General features: G+C 30.2%; 1 protein-coding gene across 2 annotated transcripts; it reads right to left on the bottom strand.

Moving 5' to 3' along the window:
* Positions 1-2092: 2092 nt before the first annotated feature.
* Positions 2093-8642, bottom strand: LOC102587672 (probable E3 ubiquitin-protein ligase XBOS32-like). Of its 2 annotated transcripts, XM_006343498.2 has the most exons (11): positions 8155-8642; positions 7585-7796; positions 7399-7458; positions 7206-7277; positions 6866-7041; positions 6611-6771; positions 5294-5352; positions 5156-5202; positions 4568-4708; positions 3501-3595; positions 2093-2870 (listed from the first exon to the last, which is right to left on the bottom strand). In XM_006343498.2, exons 2-11 carry the CDS (start codon positions 7777-7779, stop codon positions 2356-2358), a joined length of 1521 nt encoding a protein of 506 aa, XP_006343560.1. In that variant the 5' UTR covers positions 7780-7796; positions 8155-8642; the 3' UTR covers positions 2093-2355.
* Between the last annotated feature and the right edge of the window lie 12826 nt (positions 8643-21468).

Genomic DNA, 21468 nt, shown 5'->3' with positions numbered 1-21468 from the left:
ATTAAAACATGTATTATGATATTATTGAAAAAATTATATCATATAAAATTAAATGAAAAGGATAATAAATTCAACTTTGACCATGATAAGGTTGAAAAATATTATTTAAGTGGAAGGAGGTGGGACCCACTTGTATATTTTATATAGTAAGTATTGGACATTTGTAATGATTTAATTGAAACAATGATAGTAAATCCTAGACTCTTCTAATATATAGTAATAACAAAATTATTGTACCCCGCCTCTAAAAATTACAACTAATCACCATACAAGACAAAATAAGTGAAATAGTGATGATTGTTGTCACATCTAGATATAGCATTTCTGCCAATTAGAGACAGTGACAATTTTTTAATGTCCTTTTTTAAATTTATTATCAAATAAGTTTTCACATTTTCCATTTTTTTATACTTCTATTGTGTAAAAGAGGACTAAAGTACCCCATTTTGTACCCTGAAGCACTATGTTTAAACAGTTTGATTATAAGAGCATCAATTGAGTAGGCCATCTTGAAATTTTTGGTCAAATATTATAGTGAGAAATTTTTTTAAACCAGAATGATATTAAAGTAAAGTTAAATCTATATTTTTATATGATAATTCAATTATATTAATTTCTCTCTTTCTATTAAAATAAGAATGATGGTTTATTAAGAGAATACATAAGCTTCGATCGATGGAAATTTATATTGAACTTTCAATATTAGGTACGAAAAAAAAAAGTGTGAATATTCAAATAAATGCCCTCACTATATAACATGCTAATTCGGGATTCTTATAATTAGAAACACTATTTAAAGAGAGGAATTCCAATGAATGTCTAGTCAAAAAATCTATCAAAATTTAGCTCGATTGATAATATGTTTCTGGTAAATTTTTTGATAAATTTCTAACCGATTCTATCGAAAACTTCCTTTTTTGTTAGTAGTGAGATTTTTCACTCTTGTGGGTAAATTCCAAATAACACAAGTTTCAACTTTTTACCAATGCTCACAAGTACTACCAATTAATACATGCTAAGAGAGTTCCAGTTGGAGTGGAGTCCTTTTTCTCTTCAGAGAGTAAAACCTAGAAAATTTCACTGTATGTTTCATTTTCTATTCTACTATTTGGAGTAATTTGGTTGAAGACGATGTGATGCAAGTTGAACATCTACGAAAAAGCTGTCATAAAGTTTCGTTATCGATCAGTCTATCACTCAATCACAATCCACTCTGTCATCGCCTAATTTTTGCGTCAGATTTGTAGTACACCAATTAATGATTGTGACAGTTTTTACAGGATATGTATCGCCTTTGGGGTCAGATGAACTTTTGGTTGGTTACAATAATTACAAGCCTAAAGTATCTTTTGATCACTCTCATCTAGTAATTTTCTTAGAAGATTATAATACTCACATGTTTGTGTATGGTCTGTCGTTTTCAAAGAATATGGATTCAACATTCTTATTTTCATGTTGATATCAACCATGCTAGGAAAATTCTTTTCAAGTCTTCTCCACACTAAAAAGAGAATCGGGGCTAATTGCTTCGATTAGGATTCACATTTGGAAATAAAATGAAACGAATTGGCTAAAGTTGTCAACACATGCTTTCGAAAAGTTTAACCACACAATATCTCAGTGAATATAGTATCATAGTTATAGTTGCCAATTAAAACTCATGAACAAGGCAAAAAATTTCCATCCAACAAAGTCACGTCAAAGGACATGACCTTAAATAGGAGGTCGTGGACATGAATTACGATAGTAGATTAGAAGGCAGTAGATCATTGTCTAGCTAATCCTTCCATACTAATAATGTTAGTATTACTCTTATATTTGTTTGTCCTTTGATCTTTGTTACTATCTGTTATTTCTTGTAGTTGGATATTCATTTTATTTTATTGTAGTTATTGTTCAACATGCTTTATTACGCTTTCACATCCGTTACTTCTTTTTTCTAGATCACTTTAATTTATTTTTCCTTGAGCCGAGGGTCTATCGAAAACCTCTTTACCTCTATAGTAGGGGTAAGATCAGGTCTGCATACACTCTACCTTCTCGAGATTCCTGGGTATTTTGTTGTTGTATGTTTATACAGAGACACAGAACAGAAAACTCAATAAATACCAGCCCAGGATTCTTTTTCCATTTCACTTATATAACATATGTTACTTATTATATACAGGCCAAACTTCATATTTCAATTACATTTTAGTGGATAAGACTCAAAGAGGTATACAAACAAAAGTTCTTTTGAAGAAATGGGAACCAAAAAAATTTTTTAAAAAAGGGAACAAAATAAAGAGGAAAACCTGTAGGATTTCTCTGTAAATTAATAGTTGAAATAGGCATAGGACCTAATTCATGCACCCTTCAGAAACTGCTTCCAGTTTCTACAGATTGGCTGAAGGAACATAACCATCTTCTAGCTTCGACGTTTGACGTTGATCGCCTAAAGATAGGTCGTGAGCATCGAGTCAGATGTTCTCGTTCACCGGTTCTTGGAACTAAAGATGGACTCGTGTCTGGCGTTCCCATACAAAGGCCTGGGCTGAATTTCAATGCCGGGAACTTTTGGCAGCTTAACGACCGGAAGGAAGAGCCGAGAGGGGAGAGTCGGGAGCAATATAAATCAGGCTTGCATAAAGGTGTTTCTAATGAAGTTGGTTCTTGTCCATCAGCTGTACAGGAACAAAAAGGCAACGATAGACTCGTTCGCGCTGCTTCCTTGATGATTGGCATCGTATCCGCCAGCTTAACGAATGAAACAATGCCGTGTCGACATAAAGGGCAAGGAATCGAACCTGGAGGGCCATGGGCCGCGGTTGAGGTGCTACTGGTGGAACACAGGTACAATGCACAGCGCGTGCAGAACTCATGAAAACAACCTGCAGAACATGGCAAGCATTAGGTACTGCAGCAACTAGACTGGCATATCGGGTACAATGCTACCAAAGAAAAAAAGCAATATCATCACATAAGCTTCCATAGATTGAATACGCCATAAATAATAAACAAATCTAAAAAACGATAAATCCAGCTAGCACGAAAAAGATCAAAGAGGAACAGTAATCAATCATGTTGTCTATATCAATCAATTCACATGTAAATGTGCAGATATATGTATATGACAAGGGCATCGGAAAAAAAGAACTTCCAGCCTTGAGCATATTATATATCACGATACTGAAATTTCAAGAACTTCTGGAGTTCTAGTGCCATGTGAAGAAGGAAAACTGTATCCAGCGACGAGTATGTATTCTAGAAACGGAGAACATCTTTCCTTAGTTTTAATTTTTGTGGAGTTACATGGTCTCAACTCGAGAATATCTCAATAGAGGCTCATCACTCATCATAGGAAATTCTTCAATATACCATTAGAAAATAGAGTTTAATCTCATTAGACATCAATTGGAAGTAAAAGAATATAACAAAAAACTACTATAGAAATCTTTATAGTAAATTATCAACCATTTCATGTTTAAACATCAATTTCATGCAGTTTCAGAAAGACATACCTTCTGCAGCAACTGTACACTTTCTTTCAAGACAAACAACACAAGGGTCTAAACAAGTTGATGACGGGGAATCAATTGTTCTCCATCCACATTCTCTGCAGAAAATGACAACTTATTTTCAGAATTCTCACCCGGAGCCTTATCAATATGTAACTTGCACATGGCATACTGAAAGAGAACGATATTCTATTGAAATATAACAAGAAAACAGAAGCTGGAAATAGTGATCTTTCACCATTTTATCATGAAGATCAGATACTGGTACACCACAAGGGTAAATCACATAAATTGACTCAATGATTAATGTTATCCGTGCTAGAATTTGGAAATGCAACATAATAAAGAGCTATCCAGATGCATACTGCTTAGTCGCACTTGAATTTAAAGCTTGTGGGACAGCCATCAGCGTATTCCAAATACTTTCATCAAAAGGAAGATGCATACCATAAAAGCCAAAGGAAATACACATTTTTCCCACTTTTTAATATGCCATGAATATTTAGTACCTTCATGAGATGTAAAAGGGTGGTGCTACACAACACAAAGGTTTCGATAAAGATACAAGAATTAACAGTTTGGTCACCCTTGGATTCGGGCCTATGTTGCTCGGACACTTCAAAAATATCAATAGGTGCATGTTGGATCTTTCAAAAGTAGTGCATCATTTGAGGATCCGAAACGGGCATGACAACATTTTTAGAGAGTCCAAGCAACACAGGTTTTGTGGCAAATCTGTCACAATAATTTAATTTTTTTCTTTATTCTACCTCGCACCCTACCCCGACAAAACCCAAAAGAATTTTAAGAAAACCAGCATACACAACAGAACTCCTGGACACAGATAGTCTTATTCTAAATATCACAGTGGTAAACGAGATGTGGAGACAAGATATTTTACTCTGAAAATAGAGTCTTCAGATTGGATACCAATTGCCGATGGGTCAATTTACATGAATCTACTTCCTTATCGTCACCAGTACATAAACCCTTAAGATGAAATATGTCATTATAATGCCAAATTGATGAATGAGCATCAACGAGACCAATATTTGCTGAACTGGACTCACCTAGCAATCTTCACTATACTCATAAGAGGGAGGCATAAGAATGGTGAAGGAAGGGGACGTGGTTGTTTTTCTGGACGAGTACTTAAAATCTCCTCCAGCCCATCTCTATGCCATGATCGAGCAACCATCAAGGATGTCCACCTTAAAACACGTAAATAATATGCAAGTTAGAAGATTTATCTAAGCCATGATAGAACTACTAGCAGAGTTACTATACGAGAATAAGACAATATTTATTTGTTTCAATAATTCAACACCGTAAATCCTTCTATATCATCTCTTTAATTCTTAAATACGACATGGAATAGCATGATTAGCAGTTAGCTATACTACTTTTAACTCTCCATGGTTGTTCCCTTTTCCTACCTGAAACATCACCATCATTCAGGTAGGCAAAAGGAACAATTGATAGTTTAGGTATGTTTTGACAAATAGTTGGTGATAGTTCACATATAAAACTCGAAAAAATGGGATACATTAGGTGTGTTTTTGACCCTCTACTCTACTACTAATAATATTGATAAGGGAAACTAGACCACACACTTTTAGTACATGTTGAAGATGTTAAAGCATGTAAAGATATCATACCCATTCACATTTTCTGCATTGAGACTGGCACCCCTGGCAATTAAAAGCTGAAAGATGGAATAGAAAATGATGACTTCAGAACTTGCACCAACTATACCAGAAAAATCATAAAGAAAAGCAAGCAGAAGAGGAACACACCTGGCAACACTGAGCATTCCCACCACATGCAGCATAATGAAGCGGTGTACTTCCTGCACCTGCAAGGCAAAGAACTTACCTTTTAGAAGGAAAAAAAAGACGATATTAACTCTTTTCCTTGACTCATGGCATGAAGCCTCTAAATTTTAGGCGCTACATATCAAGGACTTTTGGAACTGATGCTTAATAAAAGCGGAACCGAGACCTAATCTGCCACCGAATAAGAGTTTCAGGTGGTATTAAGTTCCTATTTGTTATCTTCCTAAAGGGCTGCCCGGTGCATTAAGCTCCCGCTATGTGTGGCGTCTGGAGAAGGGCCGGACCACAAGGGTGCAATAGGTGTCGGTCATCTCATATCTGCCTCGTTAATACGTCTTTCTGAAAGATATCGAGTAATACGTGAATCTGATGAGCGAGGTCTCTCTCTCTCAAATACAAGAGACGTTATCTCCTTAAGTATAAAGTACATTACTCATGATTTACACTAGCTAAAGTGTCAAAAAAAGAAGAAGCACAAAGCTTGCAAGGAAATGTCACAACGGTAATTAGTGCACATCATCAAAACTCAGGGCATGACAACCATGCAACTTCTTCTTCGACATCCCAGAAACTCCATGAACTAGAGCAAACTAATTTACAAGGTTGTGGATATTCACATATTTGATCAGGTCGACAGAGTTTGCATATGCTTTTGAAAATGGAAACATGTTTTACCCTTCCGATAAAAGACTACTGAATAAATGATTGCTATCTCTAATTTTGCTTTGAATGGAGAAACATGGTCAGTGATAAATTCATAAAGCCGACCTGAACTTGTTGGGACTAAGGCAAAGTTGTTGTTTATCTATAATTCTGCTTCTTTTTTTTTTTTTGAAAGCACACCGAAGAATATCAATATTTCATTCTCCATCGGAAATTGATATTGCCAGTTAAAAGCTATAATTATTTCAGATCTTCTAAAATGGAGACTGTTATCTGTAGCATGATCAGTAAATGTGTAGCTTTTAAGACAATTCTCTCATAAAGAACCACAAGAAAATTATTAAAACAGTCGACCATACATCTCATAGTTTCCCTCAGAAAGAATAAAGTTACAACATGATATGTAAAAGATGGCAGATAGGCATTTACGAATAGAAGGAACAGATAATAAGAAACAATTTAGCAATTATCAGCAATTATAACAATCTTTAAAAAAAAAAAAATTATTGTGGGGATGGAGAGGGGAAGGGAAAATGCACAAGGAAACAAGGCATTCAAGAGATCAAATGTGATATAAGAGTTGCATACTAGGCAGAACTTGGAAAGTTGTCTCACCTATCAAATCGATTGTAGTCCCATCTTCCACAGTAACCTTGGTGACCGAAGCTCCCAAGTCCAAGAGTAGCTGCAGACTTTCCACATGGCCATTCAGCGCTGCCATATGAAGGGCGGTAATGCCACCATCAGCAGGTCTATTGATCACCTCATGTAGTGCACTACAGCAAGCACAAAAGAACTTCACGTTAATACAGTTTGATAGCAGCGGGAGATACCCAAAATCAAATGTAAAGCTTGAAAAAAGAGATTTACAAGTCATCGAATTCCTGGATAGAGTCTTCGTTTCTTGATCTCTTTCTCATGACATTACAGAAATTAGGGATGCTGGGAATATAATCAGCAAGGAGAAGCCGTATACATCGAGAATGTCCATTTAGAGCAGCTAAATGAAGTGCTGTACCTCCATTGAGATAATCAGCCTTATGAATCTACAATGTAATGCAACTGTAAGTAAAGCTCGTAATCCATCTCAACACACTCCTACAACTCTATAAAACCAGTAAAGTTGAAATTTTACAAGGTAAGAACTAAGAACACTCTTAGTACTTCTAAGTTATCAAATTGAATATACCACAATAATAAACTGTCATACATTGGCCATGAAAAGAATGAGAATCTGAACGACCTCCCAGTGACCATACTGACATGCTTGCATCAAAGCAGTCTGTTAACCATAAGACAAAATACTAGTTTCAATCAACGAAGAAGAATTACGTATAAGATAAAGAATTGTGCTTGAGATAGAAAAAACTAAAACCAAAAACGGTAATGAGAAAAAAATCTACCTGTCCACGGTAGTTTCTGAGATTGATGTCAACTCCAGACTCAAGCAAGAGACTAACAATCTGGTAATAAAAAGAACAGTCAAATGATCGATCGCATACAAAATCCACTAAGTGCTCAATTAAACAATGTCACAATCAAGTTTATCTTCATATCCATCATGAATAAGCATTAAACTCTAAATATACCTCATGATGTCCTTGGGCAGCTGAATAATGGAGAGGTGAATTTCGAACACCAAAAGTCGAATACCTCACTAACCGAGGATTATAATCCAGTAAAGCCTTAGCTTCCTGGATATCTCCATCTCTAGCAGCAGAAACTAACCGCTCGCCTGACGCAGAGCATCCAAATGAATTTCCCACAAGGCTCAAAAATCTCATAGTTTTCGGATATCGTTCTGGCATGATGTTTAGCAGAAGATAAGGAACACAATGATCCTTAACCTTAAACTATCCCCTTCTGCACACAAATTTTTCCTTCTTTTCTAACAAACTAATAACAACAACCCCACAACTAAACCTTCCTTACACATAATTCTCAAAGTCAAATTGATAATAACAAATTCAAGAACCCCTTTCAACACCTCAAAACCAATATACTTTCTGACTTGATCAATCAATCAATCAATCAACCAATCAAATAGACAAATTTCTCTATATACAAATATATGATATGTACTATGTTGATGGTGACCAATATCTAAAAAAACATAAAGGGGAAAAGGACTTTGTCAACTTGAGGTAAAATAAAATTACCTGAGCTTATGAAAAACCCATAAAAATCAAATCTTTGATCACCTTTTCTTGATTGTAAATGTCACAAATCCTCCAACTATTTCAAGATTCCTCAATAACCCCACCAAATTTTCCCAGAAAAATATCAAATATCACCAAATATTTTCCAGGAAAATTTACCAAGAATGAAACTTTCCACCCCCAAATACACAAAATATGCAAAAACAACCAAATGGGAAGATAAAAAACCTCAATTTCCTTGACGGGGTTCACTAAAAAAGCATTTTTTTTTATCCTCAAGAACCCCCAAAAAAATCAAGATTAGCAAATACCCACATCCAAATTTTCCCAGAAAACAAGAAGAAATAATCTCCCAAAAAAAAACAACAGAGACTCTCAAAATTTCCAGGAATTTGCAACAGTTTGGGAGACAAAAACCAATTGGGAAAGTTGAGAGCCTCACGTAAATGAAATTAATTTTTTTTATTTTATTCACAAATACCAAGAAGGACAATGATCTGCCAAGAATCTCTCTTTTTTCTTTAATTTAAAATTTAATTTATTCCTTTTTTTTGCATAAATAAATTCTTTTAACACCCAATGTGCTGAAATGTAGGTAGATATAGTTACTCATATAAAAAGTACATGAGATAATGGTTTAAAAAAAAAAAACTCTCACGTTTTGCGAGTTTTCTATCTAAATTATCAAGCGATTTGTATTTTCTAATTAAATTGCCACCAATTATTTATAATAATAACATAACTCGATTAGTATATGATGGTGTGTGGTATACTTTCTTTTTATTTATTTAAAAATGATATTAAATGACACTCCATGTGGGTAATTAAGAAATTAATCAAAAAATTTAAAAAATGGTCAAAATTTCGTGAGTTTTCTACCGGAGCTATCATATGTTTGTATTTTCTTGAAGTGAATTATCATCAGTTATTTATCAAAATACGTCTCAAAATGAATGAGGCAACTGTCACGTGGACGAAGTTTTATGTTCAAATTAAAAATTGTTACATGCTTTCCGATGTATGTATTCAAATACGTGATCTGGTTAGTTTTTTGAAGTGTATATTGATAAACAGTTAGTAATGTTCAGATAGAAAACATGAACACCTTGATAGTTTAGATATGAAACTTGAAAAAAATATAATACTTTAAATATGTGTTTGATTATTAAATCATATATCAAAGTGTTCCCCCCTTATATGACTTTACACGACATAAATGTATATTAATAAATATTTTAATAGAGATATCGAACATTTGGTAAAAAAAATAGAAGATAAAAAGTGGGATTGAAATGGGGACAGACAACTATTTTGGGCAGACGTATAAAAAACAAAAACATGCCTACAACAAAGGTGTGTACTTCATCATTGGGTTGTTTGGACTAGTAATACCCAGTCAATATTTTTCTAGTTATTTTGTCTTTTTCTTTTTGTCAAACAATTTTTTTATTTTTTATTTTTTAGAATAGAGGAGGAACTAGAAATTAGAGAAATATATAAATGATATAATTGGTGACTATAACTATATATATAGACTATATTATTATATATGGCAAATTGGTAATGGTTTTAATTACAGCTTGTCTGAATGATTGTTACTTTTTTTCCATTCAGTTTTCAATGTGTCATATATTGAAGTCCAACTCTTTTAGATTTATTTTGTATTTGCGCCGTATAAGACCCTATTTTGAGGAGAGCGTTCCCTACTAATATTTTTTTTCATACTTAAGACTCGAACTTGAGACATCTGATAAATGAAGGAGTATTCTGATCTACTACACCACATCTTTCGGTGGTGAATGGTTGTTAATTACCTATTGCATTATATTGTGTTAGTTCCTTGCTAAACCTAGAAATCAAACTAAACCCAAAAAAATTAATAAATAGTAGAAAGAAAATATTTCGAATGTTTTGTAATGTTTTTTTTTTATCATATGTGCCTTTGATATGTTTTTTTCTTTTGAATAGAGAGTTTTTTGGAAGATTTTTCTATGTCACAAAGTAAGGTAAGATTTTTGTATACTTTATCCTCTTCAAACATCACTCGTGAAATCACATTAGATATGTTATTATTGTTGTTGTTAAGAAAGAAAAGATTCAACCAAACAATGGGAAGAATTAATCAACACTTGTATATACTATAAAATAATCTTACTCCATTAATTAACTAAACATGATCAACTACATATAATCATCCAATGAGGAAGAATTTAATTGAAGTATTCATAAATAAATTATCAAAACACTAGTAAAGAAAATTCTGTTTTTTAATCGAAAATCAAATGAAAATTATCTCTCTATCCTATAAAAATAATAATAATGTATGCATATATTCTACTCTCCTTATTCCTCAATTTATGAATTTACAACGAATATGTTGTTGTTATAGTAAAGAGATTTTTTTATCCAACCATATATAGAATCAAATATCAATATTAAGCTTAAAAAAAACTTACTATTTATAGGCTAAACAAATGGATTAAGCCCAAATACAAAATAAAGAAAATCTGAAATAATTAGGTAGGATATGTGGTCCAAGTGGAATTATGGTTTAGTCCACAAGTGATTTGATCGTGTTGAAAATAATGTTTTCGAAAGTCCAAATCAATGCTAATAATTAAACAAGTCAACCTCTTGATTAAATTTGGTCATGTCTCGATTACGGCGAAGCGCGAAAGAGATGGATATATGAGTGATTGAAAGAGTAAATACTGGAAATCGAGCTATTATATTTTATTAAAAAACAAGAAGAACGTTTTTTGCTTGTTGATTAGTTAAATAAATCCAAACTTACGATCAATCGATTAACAACAGCCCATTCTATCATTGAGTTAGTTATTGATGAACAATAAGAGATTCAATCTCTTTTTCTTTTCTTTTTTATTTTTCATCAATGTGTGACACATGTACTGAGGTTGACTAACTTTGAATTCACGCCCGAAAGTCTCATATTGGGATAAAACGCTTCTTAACAAGGTGATTTCATACTCGTGACTTGAACCTGAAATATCTGACTAAGGATCAACTCTTCTTAAAGCCTTGGAAGTATTATGTACTATGCCATGTCATCTCGAAGCTAATTAGCCCAACTATCAGTTATTCTCACCTATATGAATTATCTACTCAATTAAGTTTGTTTTGATATATAGATGGTGATAATTTAAATAGAAAAAATAAAACAACTGGTAATTATATAATTCACATACAAAAACAAAATAACTAATAATTATAGTGTATGTGAAAATCGCAAAATAATAATAATTCAAAGTGTATTCATGAGCTATTGTGGGGAAGTTTCTTGATTATTTATTTCTTTATAATGTTATCTATAGTATTATAAAACTGTTAATTTAAAACTTAGGATTTAATTATAAACTTTTGAATAATTTATGGTATCTTCGCCAATCATGCTTTGCTGACTTTATTTAGGTAGCAATAAATAATGTCTAATTAGTTATCAGAAAATGACGCAAAGGAGGAAAAAAAACTATATTGTAAGTCAAAAAGGTGTATAAAATTATTTTAAAAAATAGGTTCGAAGGGGTAATAGGACCTTAGTTTAGTTAAAGTGTATCTTTAAAATTCTTATCATAGTCTAGGAGAGTACTTGTGTCTTATCACTATTTTAAAATCTACATATGTATGATCTAACAAAAAACTTCCTGCATAAATGTGCTCAAAATCTTTCGTCCTTAATCAAAGTTTTCGAGTTGAAACTCGAAAATAGAAAAACCTCTGATAAGGAGAGTTCTCCCTCTAGGAGATGATTTAAAATGAGCGAAAAGAGCGTCATAATCGAGAAAGAGAGAATTTCAGATTGATTAAACATATTTCTGTTATCTTGGTTAACAATATTGGGCATCATCTTTGTACTCACGTAAAGTTTCAATGCAAAAGCGTTAAGGTTTTTTTCTAATATCCTCGATGTCGAGTGCACATCGACTATTTTATTGAGTAATGAGTACATGTCACCTCCTACTAGCACAAATTCTAAATAAATTTGCTTACTAGAAATTATCTGTATTTATTTTTTATTTCTCTATTGAAAATTGGACGATGATCTCCCCTAATTTTTATCTCATTTCATTAGTCACTAGTCCAAATACTTCGATGCAAGCTTAAGATTTTGAGAATAGTTCACTTTTTTTTTCTTTATTTGAAAATAATTCATTTAAGATGTTAAAATGTAGCTCACTCAAAAGGATGAGTAAATGACATATATATACAACAAATAGCCCATAATTAAATAGCATTTAATAGACAAAAAAAAAGAGAGCACAAATTAGCCTATATTAACAGGCGGCACACAACATTAAAAACAGAACGTGGGTAAACAGTTAACTAAATTATCTTTTATCACATGATTGGATTTTTATCACGTGAATGAACAATCATGTATACAATGCATGCATGTATACATGTCCGTGTATTCATTCACTAAATATGTAAACACTGAATCGAATAATCTTTTATCACATGAATGAGTTTTTATCATTTGAATGAACAATCATGTATACAAAAATTCATGTATACATATTCGTGTATTCATTCACTAAAAAATTGTATACATTCCCGATTCTTCCTTCAGTGTGTAAATGAGGATTGCACTTGGAAATTAAAATGCTCAGCATTACACAAGTCAAAAATATTCAAAGCATGACTAAAATTTAAAGTTTTGGGTGGAGATTCAATAAAATCAGAATCAAAATCTCCTTTTTTAGGAATAATTCTAGGAATATTTTTCTTAACCGTGACAATTGATTCCCACAATCAATTACTATCTCCTTAATTTTCGCCCAAATATGAAAACTTTCAACTTGAAAAATTTAAAAGCCAAGAAAAAAATTATCAACAATATAAAAAGTGAAGACATGCAAATCTTCTAGAGAAGATATAACATCAACTGCTAACACTTTTGTTTAAATGAATTGAAGAAGCATGATATAAATGTTTATATTATCAATAAATATTCATCAATCAAAGAAAACGTGTATATGAGAAAAGAGGAGAAAAAAAAGGGAACAAAGTCTCACTTCCCAATAAAACTGCAACATGCTGTCACCAACTTAAAAAATAATTAATTTAAATATAAATTACTTCCCATATATTAACGTGGGTCAAAAGGGCCAAAATATGCCAATTTTAATTTTAAAAACCTTTTTTTGTTATAAAAATAAAAAGGGGCTATATGTCGCCAATTAGTTAAAAGAGAGTACATGTTGTGCCATTTTTTCCAAAAGGATGGAAAGAGAAAATTAATGGGAAAATTTGCAAACTAGTCACAATCCCTAACATAATTAAAACACAATCCATAATTAAACAAATGGGCTTTAGCCCATGTTGATGGGCCGGGCCATCTTTGTATATTGGCCCACAGATCAAGTTCTAATTGTTCCAAGTAATCAAGTCATTAGTTTGAGTTTTATTGGGCCTTAATATTTTGCCCAGCTTCCTAAGGGCATCTCCAACCCAAACATCAAATTTGGTGTCAACACTATTTTTTGTGTAATCAACTCCAATTCACTGCCCCAAATTTTACATCAAAAAAGAATATTTTTCTCTCTCTTCATTATTATATTATTATTTCTTATTTCATTTATATTTTCTTATTTCATAAAACAAATTCTTTCTAAAACATTCACCATATATAATTCATATTATTTCCTTTTATAATAGTTTAATATAAAATTATTTTGTACCATAATTTTTAAATAATATAAATTGCTAGCAAATATTATACATTATACATAATAATGGATAATACAAATAAAAGTGAAATCATTAATGAAATACAATTAAATAAACATTACATAATTGAAAAAATTATTTTAAATTCTACATAAATATTCAACATAAATTTAATTTTAAAAAAAAGTCATATATAGAAAAATTAATTTATAAAAAAGCTAAATTTTATATCTAAAATTAATATTATAAAAATATTACATAAAAAATAATTAAATATACAAGAGATTTAATTAAAACATACAATTTATATAATGTTTAATTAAAAGTTTGTATAATGAAATAATATTAAAATATTCAAAAAGTGAATTGGGGTGATATCCACACACCAAATTTGGTGTAACACTATTCACACACCAAATTTGGTGTAAAAATTGGTGTGGATTGGAGCCCAAAACACCAAATTTAGAATTTGGTGTAAAATTTGGTGTTGGATTGGAGATGGTCTAAGGGATAAAATTCACAAATAGTCATTTTCAGTTATATTTGAGTAGAGGGTCTATCGAAAATCGTTTCTCTATACAAAGTTAAGGATAACGTCTACGTATATTTCACCCTCCCCAGATTCTATTATGGAACTATGTTGAGTATGTTATTGTAGTCATTCTTCAACTACTATAATCAAAAACAGTTAATATTATGAGTTTTGAGTTTTACAGGTGAAACTCCAAGATGATGATCAACCGTTTCACGACATAACAAGAAGCTTACTTGTACTTGGAAGAAGTTACGCATGACCATCGTATGTAAAAATAAATAAATTATATTTACTAATTATTGATAATTATTTCAAAATTTTACTTTTAATTATCTTTAATTGTGCCAATGTGTGTACAAAATAAATTCTATATATAGTAATAACTAAGCAACAATAGGAAAATCAACCCAAAGAGACTAATGTAGGTCACTTATTTCCTAACCCATCAAATAACCGCTTTGATTAAGTCAATTAATTAGCTAGTTTGATGGAAAATTAAAGTATTTGACTTATTAGTGCATCAAGTCAATTAATGTAGAAACAAGGTGACCATTATATGTCATAAACTCTATTTTACTAAAATTGACTATAAAAAATTGTTTTTTTGTTCTCTTTGTTTGAAATCCTCACAATATGGAAATATATTTGGAAAATCTATGACAGGTGTACTAATTGAGAAAGTATTTAGTTTTTGGCTAATTAGTTCTAAACCTAATTGGATTAGGTTGAAATTTTAGCGGAGATAAAAAAATATTCGGTTATCATTTTTCATTTGTCTCTGTAACGAATTTAGGATATGAAATTTATCAGTTTTGCATTCAAATCTAGCTATTTCTTTTGAGTTACATGATCCTAAATTAATAATTTGTCATATTAAGTGAACTGTTTGAGACAAATATAAGATTTCAATCAAAGCTATTATTGAGATCTGTCATATCCATCATACCTCATACTACTCTAATTAAAATTTGAGTTAGAATTTTCAGTTTATGAATTTTGAACCATAAATTTTTTGCTTAATTGATTCTGAATAAACTATTTGTATATATACTAAACAATTTTTTATAATATAAAAAATAGTTATACTTGTCAAGATTGCCGCCCTCTACATCAAAGAGTAGTTGTTTTAATGTAGGGACAATTATAATTAATTAATTAATTAATAAAATCAACACCTCTCCATGTCTATGCACATGGGAAATTAAAGCAAGGAGTGACTTTGGGTATTAATTTCTTAGTTTATTAATTCACATCAAATATTAGATTAAGTTACTTTTATGTGCTTTAGTATATTTTATTCGGTTAGGTAGTGATCATATTTTTCAGAAACTTTTGAAAATATAAGCACTTAAGACAAAAGAGTTTGTTAAATGGCAAGTGAAATTGCATTAAAATGAGGTTAATATAATCTCACTTTGACGGGCAAATAAGAGATGAATCATTTTATCGAAAAATTATATTAAATATAAGGCGGAAAGGAATTCAGTTACCTCATTGTTAAAAATCTCACTTTTGTCATTGTTTGGACTTTTCTGGACGAAAAAGTAATTTTGTTATCGTATGTTCAATATTTATATTGAAATCTCGATTAGTCTGAATTTACATGATATAAAGAGAAGCATTAATGTCGAAAAAAGTTAATGAAGTTAGATTAAAAACCTCTAAGTTTGAAATTTATTTAGACAATGTCTTACTTCTCTCCATGCATATATGAACACGTAGTGTTTTAACTTATATTTATTTGATGAAATTAAATTGGAGTTAGTGAATTAATGAAAAATGACTAAATTTTTTTTGTTGAATGAGCAAAATGAAAATGACTTGTTAAGGTTGATTAGTGTTTTTCTTTTAATTATCATTCATTGCTAGAAAATTAAATTCTTTTACCAACTTTTTGAATTTTGAGACTAAAGAAAGTCCAACTTAAAAGTAGACAGAAAGAGACAATTAATATACTAATTAAAGAAATATTCATTTAATCTTAGTAATAAAGAATGTAATAATTCATAAAAGAGGAATCAAAAGAGCGAGTATTCACATTTTATATTTGTACTAAAATTTGTCATCACACATTTAAAAAAAAATATTGAAAACACCCCTAAATTCGGCATGAATTATTGGTTTCATTGTCGAACTAATGACAACTTTAAATCATTACTTTGCTTGAGTAACTGAACTTAAATACACTCTCGATCTTGCAATATGAATGGAATACACCCCTAAATTCTCGTCAAGTTTAGGAGTATTTTCAACACATTTCTCAGCTTTTTATTAAGAGTTTCATGCTCTTACAAGAGTTTCAGACCCTTGCTATATTATGTGACATATTATAATTTGAGGACGAAACTAATAATTTGCGTTTACAAAAACAAAAGAAAAAGAAGAAAAAAACTTAGCACCACATAATGCTTATATTATTTAATTTATGAAAGGGAAGAAAAACTTACTTTTTTGATTAGTAAGAAAGTACTAGTCCTTTTCCTCTAGGTCAATTTTTAAAATAAATTAATGGTCCCAAAAAATAGCCAAGTATATCAATTATAATTTGTGACAATAGTGACCAAATAGAGTCATGATGACATGGAAATTAAAGAAGGGGACAATGAAATCACAAAGAAAGGAACTTCATAATCCTAAATAAAAATATCATAATAATAAAGTGCTAAATTTTATAAGAAAAAAATAAATATTTTCTTAGAAAAAAAGGTGCACTGCTTGTGCTTATTGTATGGTCTGTACCAGCATTTGGTCAACTACTTAGTAGATATTGCTCATACAATATCTTGTGTTTGTAGTGGTCTTAGTTACCCTAATTCTCCCAAATCAAATAGGAAAAGGAAGCCGTTTATTAAGAGAATGAAAGAAACAAAAAAAAATGAATGAAGAAAATTGAATTGAAGTATAGATATCAAGGCATCAACACGAATGCCACTAATTAAGAACACGTAATAATATTAGATACGAAGACGTCTTTGCTAGGAAATACTTCATTTTTAGTTTGAAACTTTTTTTTTTTTGAATTTGAATTTAGTCGATCCCCAATGAAAATATTGGATGGAAAACCAAAAAACTATACAAAAATAAAAATAAGAACATACTCAATGTGGTTCCATAAATAGAATCGTCTGAAAAAGATTATAATGTGTACGAAGATATTATCTCTATCTTAGAAGGTGAGCTGACTATTTCTGATAGTCCATCGATTTAAAAAAAAAGAAGACATAACATATAGTAATAAAAAGATTCATTAAATATATATATATAGACTAGCTGCTTAAATCAGGGATAGAGACTTCTATTCATATTGAGCATTGTGCCAAAAAATACATGCACGAACATTTTCTTGTCAAAAAGATTCATAATATATTAATTTGTTTCCTCCATTATAAAATAGACAAACAAAAAGTCAATTGATTGATTTTTCTATATTTAAATCTTAGGGACTAAAAGCTAGTTGTGCATGTGGATCTTCAATTTTAACAGAAATTTTGTATATATATATATATAAAAAGAAATAGAAACAAACAAAATGGAAAGGACAAAAACAAAGTTCAAAATGTTCACAGAAATCCCTCCATGTGTTGTGTGTTTGTCATCTTCATGATCGATTAGTGGATCAAGAATTTCTCTCTTCTCTTATAATTATATAAATTATATAATAGGGAGTTTTGAGGCTAAAGCAGGCACGTTTTCGTTGACATACCTGCTTGAGCAAAAGTATTTTCAATTTTTTTTTAAATAAATGTTTTTTGATTTTTTAATTTAATTAGTACACAAATATTTTGTGTGTTTGTCATCTTCATGATCAATTAGTGGATCAAGAATTTCTCTCTTCTCATATAATTATATAATAGAGAGTTTTGAAGCTAAAGCAGACACGTCTCCGTTGATATACCTGCTTCAACAAGGGTATTTTTAGAATTTTTTTAAAAAGAATGTTTTTTTTGTTTTTTTAATTTAATTTAGTACACAATTTTTTTTGAAATTATGTGATCCATTTTAGATATGATATTTAGTTTTAAATTCATATTTTTCAGTTATAGCTTTGTTAATTTGAATGTCAATAATATTTATGTATGTTTTGTAACTACTTTGAGTAAAAATCAACGATCGGTGATGAAATACTTTACTTATGGACATCTTAATAGACCTCTTCAAATTAAATTTACGCAAAAAAAAGATGAATTACCACCACAGTACCACATAAATATAGTATAATTTATTTTAGAGTAAAAATTTAAAATCGTTTCGTCAATATCGCTTTTATCAATATTAATAATATTTATCAAGTTTTTTATTTACACTTAATGAGATGATTTAATATTAAAATTAATACCACTTAAAAATAAATTTATGAATAAATATTGATTCCGTACACCATCCTAGTAATATTAGAAAATCTAAAATCTGAGTACCATATATATAATGATATATAAAAATATATTTTTTATAATGTTTTGGAGTTGATTCAAAACGTTCTTTTAAGTAAAGAAAATAACGGATAGTATTTAAAGTGTGAAACTTGTGAAAAAATATATGCATATATATAATTTAGATAGATAAAGAAAATAATGAATAGTGGCGAAATATATCTATACCAATATTGAGCTCTCCTAAATTTTCTTTTATCTTCTTATTTCATTTCAATTCATTTAGAGAGAAGTATATATTGAAAATATTTTTAAACTTTGTGCAAATTTTTAGTTTCATTCTGAACTATTGACAAATGATAGCCTTAAAATTATCTTTTAGTTGACTAACTGAACTTAAATATGCCCCCGATCTTGCAATATGAGTGAAATAACACACCTCTGAATTCTCGCCGAGTTTAAGGGTGTTTTCAACACTTTTTTCGATCGTTTAGTAAGCCCATGTTACTACAAGAGTTTGATCCACTTGCGATGTCATATTGCCGATTCAGGGTGTTTTAAAATTTAATTAGTCAAATAAGAATATTTTAATATTGTCAATAATTCAGGGAAAAAACTAATAATTTGAATCAAAGTTGAAAAATATTTGATGAACATGCATGTAATGTGACATTCTTCTTTCATTATAATTCACCTCTTTAAAGCATTCTTATATGTATTTATTTTCAAATAGATAAGGTGGATTCATGAATGATCACTATTTGCTTTGATTATCGTATTATATGTTATTGGCTTGTTGCTATATTTTTTTTGTCTCCATAAATTTTTATATGATTTTTTTATTACTATATTTTCTAGCTTTTCATACTAATTTTATTGTGTTTTACTTGAGCCGAGGGTTCATTTGACATAGTATTTATATCTCAATAAAATAGCTAGGATTATAAATAACATATACACATCATTTTTATACCTCACTCGTGAGATTACAATAGATTCGTTGTTGTTGATTGAGTTATCACTATTAAATAAATCAAGGTCCACCAAAATTAATTTCAAGATATATATTGTACCTTTGTAGAAAATTAATTAGATTGAATTGAAGCTAGCTGTAAACTATAATAAATTCTGATTGAGCCAACTAGGACCATAGTTAGGGTTCATCACATGCCACAATTATAGCAAACATTCAATAACACCTTATTTCAAGCTACCCCACCCCCACCCCCAACGGACGTTTGATAAAAAATCTATTAAAATTTAGCTCGATCGTAGTATTTTCGATGAATTTATAACAAATTTTGATTGAAAATCTATTGAAACTTAACTCGATCATGCTATTTTTGATGAACTTATTACAAATTTGTGACCGACTCCATTCAAAATGTTAGAAATTCTCATTTTTTAATAATCTTAAAGTTTATGTCAAATTAATTTGTATGAGTCTTTAAAATACACATTTATCATTTTAATCATGATCAATTAAATTATATATTTTAGTTTCAATTTTTAGTACTTACTAAGGTCAAATTATTTAATTTAATGTAAGCATGGAGTACGAGTGAGAATTTACTCTATTTATTGGTATGTTTGATCATTGATTCATTGCAAACATTAATTCGACTAGTAAAAGTACTGCAGAAAAATGTTGGTAACAATAAATATAAAACTAAATATTTAAGGTAAAAATATGAATAATGATGTACCATCGTTACAAGTATTTTTTCCGCTTTTCATCTAGTGATCAGTACTTCTTTGAAGTCTGACTAATTTAGATTCATGTCGAAAAGTTTTATTTCAGGGGGTAATACATTCCCTATCAAAAATAACTTCATACCTTGAGCCTGAACTTGAGACTTCTTATTATAAATGAAAAAAATACTTACGACTCCACCACCACCTTTGATCGTATAAGGTGCTTCTTGTGGCTCTAGGAGATTCTCATACCGGTAAAATACGGTAGAGATATTGAATATATATGAAAATAAGCTTTAAGTTTAGTGACATTTTTAAAATCGTATGAGTTTAGATTCAATGCAAATATTATTAGTATATTAAATTGTTACAAATGATATCAGAGCCACATTACTAAATAGGCTAGAACCGCTCAAATAATAATATCACTCATAATCTGAGTTGTTATTTTTATTATTTGATTGGACATCAAATTTTAATAATAATAATAAACATTTTTAACTTATAAACTAAATATGCATAAGCTACCAAAATATTTTATGTTTCTTTTTGTCATATAATGGATGACCAAATATGAAACTATAGATTAAATAGTTTCTCAATATAACAGTTAGGGGTGTTCACGGTTCGGATAAAAACCGATCCAAACCGAAAAACCAAACCAAATCGATAAAATAAAACCGATTTTATTTGGGTTTGGTTTGGTTTTAGATTTTTGAAAATCGATAGTATTTGGTTTGGTTATGATTTTATTTGAAAAAAATCGAAGAAATAACCGAACCGAATAGATGAATTATATACATATATTTTATTAATATACATACTTAATATATTGTTTTTATAAACAATTTTAAAGATCTTATACATATTTTCATTAAAATTTCTTTATAATTTACTTATTGAAAGCAAAAATTTCCAAGATGAAACATTTATCTTATTGATTTCATGTATATGAGTAGGGGTGTTCACGGGTTGGTTTGGATCGGTTATTGGGCAAAACCAAAACCAAATCAACTTAATCGGTTT

The sequence above is a fragment of the Solanum tuberosum genome, unplaced genomic scaffold (genome assembly GCF_000226075.1).
Source record: "Solanum tuberosum cultivar DM 1-3 516 R44 unplaced genomic scaffold, SolTub_3.0 scf00047, whole genome shotgun sequence".
In the NCBI taxonomy this organism is placed as follows: Eukaryota; Viridiplantae; Streptophyta; class Magnoliopsida; order Solanales; family Solanaceae; genus Solanum; species Solanum tuberosum.
This window is presented reverse-complemented; position numbering and strand designations above follow the sequence as displayed.